Source organism: Charadrius vociferus, unplaced genomic scaffold (assembly GCF_000708025.1).
Source record: "Charadrius vociferus isolate BGI_N301 unplaced genomic scaffold, ASM70802v2 scaffold65, whole genome shotgun sequence".
Taxonomy (NCBI): Eukaryota; Metazoa; Chordata; class Aves; order Charadriiformes; family Charadriidae; genus Charadrius; species Charadrius vociferus.
In genome coordinates, this window is record NW_009649293.1 from 6,544,697 (window position 1) to 6,553,619 (window position 8,923).

The window sequence follows — 8,923 nt, forward strand, 5'->3', positions numbered from 1 at the left end:
CTTTGGATACTAACGGCATTTTTCAAACTAGCTCAGTAAGACAGCTGTTCTATGCTTTGAAAATATAAAAGAATGAAGTGTCTTCATAGACTAGTGTAATGATTAGTAAATAAACACCTAGAACACTCACGAACTCAAACATGTAATTGAAACGTTGCACCTACATTTTTGTTAAACGTTGTCTTCAGAGCTTTATATTCAACGCACATTATCTGCTACCTTCAGTTTCTTTTTCAGTTATGGCATGCTTCAGAAACACTGCTAAGAAAGGTCGTCCACTCCTTCCATTCCCAAGGTGCACATTACAAACACTATGAAAACATTTCTTTCCAAAGACTTCAGGTCAACAAAGTTCTCAAGATGAAAGATGCGTGTGTACTTTTAAGCTTGCAACATAGCTTCAAAGTAGTTGACTTAGTATTTTCCACACCCAGATGGATACTGCTTGCAAAGAATAAGGTATTAAAATAATATTCTGAAGTGGAGTAAAAACACGTTGAAAATAAACTGAATGCTCCCCCTAGTGCTTATACTAGTGAAAAATCTTGGCTGGCAAGCACGGTCTGACTTAAATGGCGTTAAACAGGAGAGAAATAGGAGATGAATGATCATATATTTAACTCAGAAAACAATCACAAACACATTATTGTGACCAAAAAGTGTCAGCTGTTGAAATCCAGCACTTGAAATTTTTTACCACTCTCCCAACTCCAGTGCTTCTGGGGTTTTGGTTTCTTTTAAACTGTGCTTTTAGTAAAAATTTCTCTCATTTTTTTTCCCCGTCAACTGAAGGCAGGGCCCTGAGGAAGCTCCTACCAGGTGAGAAATGAAGTCCAAAAATGTTTCAAGATGATAGGTACAATTATGCTTTTTCTCCTGTATTGTACCCAGAAGCTGCCAAGTTAATATTAGCATTCCCGTATCACAATTGCAATGAAGCTCTGGTAAATCTGGTACCTTTGGATATGCTCAACATCACAAGTAAGTCAGATATTTAAGATAACCTATGTCTGTAGCTAGCATAGTCCACCAGAATATTCATCCTCTTCCTCTTCAGCATGAGAGCCCACTGTGGCTGGTCCTCTTGCTTTATCTTGTGCAGCGTTTGGTGATTTCTTCTTGATTCCACCTCCTGGGACCACCAAGGTAAGACCAAGCTTGGCATACTGACAACAACAAGGCGAGTTTAATTTCTGTACTACCACAGAAGTGAAGTCTTGTTGAATTACACTGCATGGAATTGACTGATGCTCACAACAAGCAAGCAGATAACGTTCAGTCTAGAAAACAGGTTGATGCTGCTTTCAGAGTATATTTTTCTAGCTTAGAACAAGCCTAACATTGGTTCATTTTTTTTCCCCTATCTCAAACACTCTTGAGAATGGGATACGAGATCTGTATTGATACTGCTTATTATAGAATAATTTGGCTACACCCTACAGCTTCTGTGGTTCAAGCTTCACGTAAAAAAAAAAAAATTTTTCAGTATGCAACTCTGCACACATTATCTAGTAAAAGTTCATGTAAAAATTCTTAGAAGTGTTTTTCAGTAAGACCAGTACCTTAATTTCTACTATTCAACACAGTAACAAAGTAAAATTAGTCAATACTGTTACAAAGTTTGGCATGGATGTATGTCTCCTTCACTTCACACCTTTCCTATAATTATACTTCCTACAATTTAAAATTACAATTAAAAATAAAAAAGGGGAAGGGGGAACACTACTACCTTAAAATAAAATTTAAAAAAAATCTTCCACTAATGAGTACCTTGGTAAGGAATAAGTGATGAAAAAAAAACATTTAACAATGCCATCCTGTAGGCATCATATTCTGTAATGTTTATGCACCCATATCAGATATATGGTATTTCTGGGATAAAGCATAAGCAGCAAACTGTTCTGGCCCCTATGGAACCAAGAAGAAGGGAACTGAAATTTGGTCAACTCGTCAAACAAACTCAGCAAATCCATAACAAACTGCTCTTTCACCTAAGCCTTCCCACCTTCTGAAAGGAACAATGTGGGAATTTACATTGCCAGGCAGCAAAGTAAAAGAATACGTAAAGTTCACAGGCACAGGGTAGGATGACAGAGCAAGTCAAAATAAATACATGAACCCTGCTCTTCTTATTTTCCTCTACTAGAAAAAAAGTCTCTCACAACCTGAACAAGCAAAAGTATTATAAAAAAAATAATCCACAGGAACTGCCTACTTACATCATTGTCCATGTACTTGAAGAGTGGCAAATTACAGACTTCAGAAACTTGATCCTGATCTTGCTGGTCATACCCTTCTAAAAGTTGCTCTAGTGCTGCACAGTCTTCACTTCCATTAAATCCTGGTATACTGAAGGAAATTAAGAGTTCATTTAGAGCATTTCAGCAGTCTACTTAACACTCAGCTTTTTCATCTTTAAATGCTGCTCACTAATAGCAGAAGAGCAAGCACCTTTTAAGAATCTGATGGACTGCTTATTCCACAAAACTGCCTATTAACCACTTCAATTTCTCCAGGTACATGGATCATATCTATAAAATTAAGCTTTCAGCAACATTAGTTTGCATGCTGAGAATAAGGCCACAATCATAGCCAAGACAAAAAGACAGTATTAGAATTTTTCAATTTTTCCTGACTAGTCAATAAACTCTTCCTCCACTTTACATACATAAAAAATTCTGTCATGAGTTTCTACATATAAGTACAAATTGAAAACTTGAAAAATATGAGCAAGATGTTGAAAGACTGATCCTGAAAGATTCTTTCTAAAAATAAAGTACAATTTAACTTACACATACGTTCGAGTCATTTCACTAGAAAAGCAGTCTAAGTAAAACTATGTTGTTTCAGTATTTTGTTACTGAAGTCCTAATGAATGCTGAAACAGAGTTGCTGGGAAAGCCTCCGGAACCAGGGTTAAACACTAATCCAGATTTTGACACCAGAATTTCCTCCTGGATGTGTAAAGAATGCCTTCTTGATTTCAATGTATTCAACTGAACTACTTTCTGCTTCCTAAATTATCTTTCCGGTCAATCAACTATTAAAAAAAAAAGTCACAAAATGTAGAAATATGCCTTTTCTTCATCCAGTGTATGACAAGGGCAAGATCTCCTAAACCAACATAACCAGAGAGGGAGTAATTGACATGCTGCAAATGTTTCTTTAACAAAAACATTTAGATTAATCTTTCCCTCAATCTAATCACCACACTAGTTAGTTTAATTGGTTATACTAGGATGCTGCTATTGCACATTTTGAGACTGCATTCCATATTTCCATCCTCAAAGTGTAAAAAATATGGTAATGACAAGTTAGAATTTCAACTTTTTAAGGGCCTTTGAAAAAATTAAAATCAGTTAGCAACATCCAGAAACACTTTTAATCCTAAACATTTGTTTACAATAGTTAATCCATCTTTGTTCCATTTGAAAAAAAAGACACAACCCAAAGGATAACAGTAAGACAAGAATCCCAGCCATAACAGATTCTGTTCAGCTTTTAACAAGAAAAAAATATGTGAAGAACTTCTAATCTCCATCTTATTTCACCTGTTGCATGTAACTACTTCTTTATAACTAATTTTATTTTAGGTTCATTAAGAAGAATCACTGTGGTAATTACAGCTAAGTCTGTTAAGAGTGAAAAAAATTCCTGTTAGCCATATAGCAGAGAATGCTATTATTGCATTGTAAGTCAACAGAACTACAGGCTTAAAACTTCTTGACAGACAGTGTTTCCAGACTCTTTCTTAAGAATAGATCTATATTAATGAAACATTCAGTTGAAAATTATAGAACATCAAGTAGACTTACCTATAGCTTTCCCTCACACATCTCTCTGCAGCAACATAATCATTTCTGTGAAGATGAACTAAGACTTGAGCGATAGTTTTCTAAACAAAAACAAACCAAAAAAAACCAACCTGATGATTCTTTAAAAATTAACAGTAAAATATGAAAAAAATATCGGACTGCTAATATTTAGTGTGAAAATGTCATTACAATCTTGGCCGTGTTAGGTTGATGGTTGGACTCAGTGATCTGAAAGGTCCCTTCCAACCTAGAAGATTCTGTGTTTCTACGATCTGCAGTGATTCTAAGATACTATCACAAGAGAGTCAGAACTTCATAGTGAAAAAGTAGTAAACCATATCCTCAGGTGGCATGAAACAGATTATCTCCTATACCACTGCAATGAACTATTGGACCAAGTAACAGTTTTTGTGGTTTGTTGTTTTTGATAACATCTTTATTTTTGGTGTTTGTTGATTTTGACAGCTCCTGTAGATAACGGTATCTTACCTTCAACATTATAGTAGTGAAAAAAGCAGTTAGAGGTTGTGGAAACACGCACTACTGCAAATTCTCATCATTTAGCAAGAAATGTATCCCTGAATCAAGAGGCACATATTGTCAGTCAGATATCAACTGTTACTAGCTACTGAGAAAAACTTGAAAGGCACTATCAGAAATTGCCTCTTAGAATTTACCTTATAGCATGTTGGGTAATTTTCAATTTCCTTATAAATACTTTTTTCCTTTTGAAGAGACAATGCAGCTTCATCTAATCTAAAAAAAAAAAAAAAAAAAACAAACCAAAAAACCAGGACTATTAGTGCCAGGAATACAGCATAATGAGCCTGAGGCTAATTACAAAGCATTTAACTAACACATCAGCAAGTCTACTGGAATAAAAAGCAACTCAACTAAAAATCAGCAGTAGATCTTATGTACAGAGGAGGTAAAGAAATATATAGTCAGCAATTCCTTTTAGATACATGCAGGCTAAGAACTTCTCTGGTATTCATTCAGAGAAACTTTATTTTTCATAACACTGTACAAGATGAATGCCTTGTTACGTACCCTAACAGATTTCTTTATGTCATGAGGGTACTATAACCTATCAGCAAGTCTGATATCCACGGACTATCAGTATCAAGTCATAGTAACTGCTTTTGAGTTTGAATACTCTTTTAATCATCATATTAAATTTCTAGAAATTAGCAAAAACATGCAAGCTATAATGCAGCACAGCAACCAAGTATTTCAGATGCTCCGAAGCTACGTTGACTTGCTTTCACAAAAAGACTTTCAAGTTAATTTGCAAATTTCATTTTCTGACTACAATTCTGCACTGCAGTAAAGTATCTTAAAAGTAGAGTTAGAAACCCAGACAATTTCTTAGAGGAACTACATGTTTCAGTGAAACAAGTCTAAGCTGAACTGCAGGTCAAGCTTGGTGCTAGCAATCAACCATTAAATTAAATTCCCATTGAGGCTCCAAGATACGCTCTTCTTTAAGAAGTCCAGAATCAGACAGCTGCAATCAGATTTCTTTCCTCAGGTTAGTCACCCAATTCCCCTACTTTATATTCCACAGCTATAAAAGACTTTCAAGTACTTTCTACATATTAGTGCTGGTAGGGGAAAAAAAAAAGTTCCTGAAGTAGTTTAAGAAATAATCAAAACTGGTGTACGTGCTTTCTGGCTATTCAACAAACACAAAGGAAGCAAAGCCTTACAGCCCAAATTCTCCCATCCCAGAACACAAAACAAGTGGTTCCTGGATGAACATGGTATATCCCACAGAAACTGAATTTTAGTTTGAAGTGCATCTCTCAGAAGAATTAAGTAACAGTATATAACCCAACAACAACAAGAAAAACACCCATTGAAAATCACTAGTAAAGATTCAATTACATTTGGAAAAAAAAAAAAAGGCATAAAGCTATACCTGCGTCCTCTGACTAGAAGTCTTGATGCCTTCCCTAGCATTTCCAACGCTTGCCGTAAGCGTTCTTCATTCTAGAAAAGAACAAAACGAATTAATGAATTCATATTTCATTTGCATAGAATTAAGACCACTAGACCTTAAATTAAGTGTGTCATTTGTAACTCAGAACAACTGCTAATTTTTATATCAGCAGTTCACACACTCAAGGGAAACATGAAGAGTGTTGGTGCACCCAAGTCCAACAGCCAGCTCCTGTATGGATCTACACCGCAAAGTAACATTAATGCAAACTTGCCAATCTGAAAACACGTGAAAACTGACCATAGAGAAGTAGGCCAAAGGCAGTAGCAAAGAGGCAAACCATCTGCCCATGGGATGTGTAGAGCATCAAGAATACTCTTTTCTTCTGCACCTTCAAGGATTTCAAACTATTTTAGACTCCAGGACTCTACAACAATATGTTCCCTACCCTCCGGGCTGCCCAACGAGAGGCAGAAAGCTTGACAACATACAAAATTCAGATTCAGTCAAGTCCCAAACTGAGAAAATGGCAAAGCAAACTAACTCCTAACTTTTATAATCTCCTTCTCTACAGCATAAGAAGCCTTCAGCTTCATTACTCAGCCACTGATGCGAAAGGAAGGAAGAATAATTTAGAGCCTAATCTCAGGCTTTTTCTTAATTTTGTAATTGACCCTAACAACCAATTCACTCATCCTCATACACTTTCTGGGACTGGAAAGTTCGCTGGTGAGGGCCGGGGAGGAAACAACCCAAAAAAACCCCACTTACTTCAAACACTGACGCTGCTTGCTGATAGAGCTGCACAGCCTTCTCTGGGCTCACGTTTTCTATTAACCTGCAATAAGCATAAATAATTTATCTTCAGATGAAATGAAAATAGTTTTTAACCTAAAAGTATCAAAAAGACAAGAAAGAAAACCAAAGACATACCCATGCCCTGCATGCATTCTAGCCACCAATACAACAGACTTACTTTCCAGCCCGTTCCAGTGCAATAGCTGCTGTATCTGGGGTCCCATTCTCCAGGTACATCATACTGGCTTTCTCGATCAGCTGAACTGCTTCGGGGAGTCTCTGCATCTCCTGCAAAGCAACAATCAGAGGGATGTTGCTGTCAGGAATTATGCTTATGTACAATGAAACAAATGAACCAAACTGTAATACCTTATTTATTAAGATTCCAATTTTCATTTACAAACTTGTAGAGCTAGTGAAAGTTGACCACCAACTCCCTAAAACTCCCTTGTAAGTACCAAACTTCCACGTAAGGCATGAATTTGTGGTAGTTTAGAGCAGAAGTAGCACCACTTTTCTGTTACCCTCTGACATGAGGCCCTCACCTTTCCTTCTACAAAATGAAAACTACATTTTTTCCCCCTAATTACCAATGTTGCTTCCCTAATCTACTGATGGAATTGGTGGGGACTATGAGTCAACAGAAAAATATCAGTTTAATATGCACTTTGCTTACATATATTTGTAAAATGGTCCAATGCACAATATTCTTCACTATAAAACAGAACTGTTTATAAAAACTAGTAAATGAAAATACCTTTAGCATCATGCCAGCTTGTTCATAAGCTCTGCAGAGAAAAAATTTACAATTTAATTAGATATGGTGGACTTCAGCAAGCTGTAGTTACGCAGCAAAAGTTAGCATGAATCAGCTATCACCTCACTTTAAATATTTAATGTTTTGAAGAGGTTTCAAGTGTTTTACTTAATGAGACAGTGCATGTGTAACATCATCTTCCACAAATGAAGTGCTTCAACCACACTCCCCACTAAAAATCTATTCTCATGATCTGACCCACAGGCAATACTTGGATTATTTGTCATTATCCGCTTGCTTTGAATTACTCTTTAATTAAAAATTTCTTTATAAGAATGCGTAGAATTTCAAAGTTACAAAAAGTTCATCTAAGAAAAAAATATTTTTTATCAAAAAGGTGCTGAAGAATGTCAAAATCATAATTTCTTCAGATGGCCATTGCAGGTCTTCAGACTGTCCTAGCCCGCACTACCATTACACTGATTTTGAAATAGCTAAATCACTTGAACCATACCACTTACTACAGCGAGATCAAAGTGATAGTTCATGCTTGTAGCATATGTTAGAAAAATTGTTAAGATTACTCGGTGCTTCTGTACTTACTTGGCGGCATGGAAGAGACTGGAAGTAACATTGTCAAAGTCAAGGACAAAAGCCACAAAAATATAATGCAGAAAAATTATTAGTGTGCAAAATCTTATACAAGTACTACTTTCAAAGCAAGAAATTCCCTAAAGTCAAGTCAAACCTACTACATTTGTAGTTAAGGTGTCAAAAATAAATGCTTCTAAAGACAGAACAAATGCAACATACCAAAGTATAACTGCATGTAAAGTTATACAAAAGCACATCTATTTAAAATATGTTCCAGGTTACTGAATACTACTACAAGCACTGTAATAATGTCAAAATTGCATTTAGTTTATACTATCCATTTGTAGGTATTTAACAAAACAAATACAGTAATTTCTGAAGAAGTACCTAGACATCTCAGGCACTGGTCAACATCTTATCACTCCAGATGTTACTGGAAAAACACAGATTTTCTAACCAAAAGAGTGCTTTAGTTTTCCCACCCAGAGCACACACAAATAGTCTTTTAAAAGACGTTTTTTTTTAGACTGACAAATACATCAAATACATCTTCTACCAATCCGCATTACCCCATTCTAACTAGCAACTAGTCAGCTGCTTGGAAGAAAGAGTAACAATCAATGAAAAGATACGCTTTATTGTTTTCATGTGCCTCAGCTTCCCGTAAACAGGCTTCCCTTGCCTGGTCAAACTGCTTGGCATTCTTAAAAGCAACAGCTGCAAGAAATCAAATAAAGTTCTTATTTACAGCTTGCCACTTTCCTTTTTTTCACCATTTCTGCTCAAGATTTTAGCCACCTAAACATGCAAACAAACTTTTAAAATTAATGGTTACAGTTTACCAAGCTTTAAAAAAAAAAAAAAATATCCCATGACAGTCCTCCTTGCTTCCTTAGTCACTTAGTTACCATTAAAAACATTTATTGTCAACAAGGCTTCCATACCATCACTGTACCACATACTGTACATAATATGTTTAGCTGGATTTTGGAACTCACTCATTCTGTATTTTCATCA

At 35.8% G+C, this 8,923-nt stretch overlaps 1 protein-coding gene across 1 annotated transcript in view; it reads right to left on the bottom strand.

Moving 5' to 3' along the window:
• Nucleotides 1-772: 772 nt before the first annotated feature.
• Nucleotides 773-8,923, bottom strand: part of NAPG (N-ethylmaleimide-sensitive factor attachment protein, gamma) — a 17,142-nt gene continuing 8,991 nt past the window's right edge. The window contains exons 4-13 of the mRNA XM_009889092.1: nucleotides 8,539-8,623; nucleotides 7,916-7,933; nucleotides 7,313-7,343; nucleotides 6,734-6,843; nucleotides 6,529-6,595; nucleotides 5,737-5,807; nucleotides 4,493-4,571; nucleotides 3,816-3,895; nucleotides 2,220-2,349; nucleotides 773-1,166 (exon numbers count right to left, since the gene is read on the bottom strand). Of these exons, the coding sequence (XP_009887394.1) occupies nucleotides 1,017-1,166; nucleotides 2,220-2,349; nucleotides 3,816-3,895; nucleotides 4,493-4,571; nucleotides 5,737-5,807; nucleotides 6,529-6,595; nucleotides 6,734-6,843; nucleotides 7,313-7,343; nucleotides 7,916-7,933; nucleotides 8,539-8,623 (821 nt within the window). The 3' untranslated portion in view covers nucleotides 773-1,016. The remainder of the gene's footprint in view (nucleotides 1,167-2,219; nucleotides 2,350-3,815; nucleotides 3,896-4,492; nucleotides 4,572-5,736; nucleotides 5,808-6,528; nucleotides 6,596-6,733; nucleotides 6,844-7,312; nucleotides 7,344-7,915; nucleotides 7,934-8,538; nucleotides 8,624-8,923) is intronic.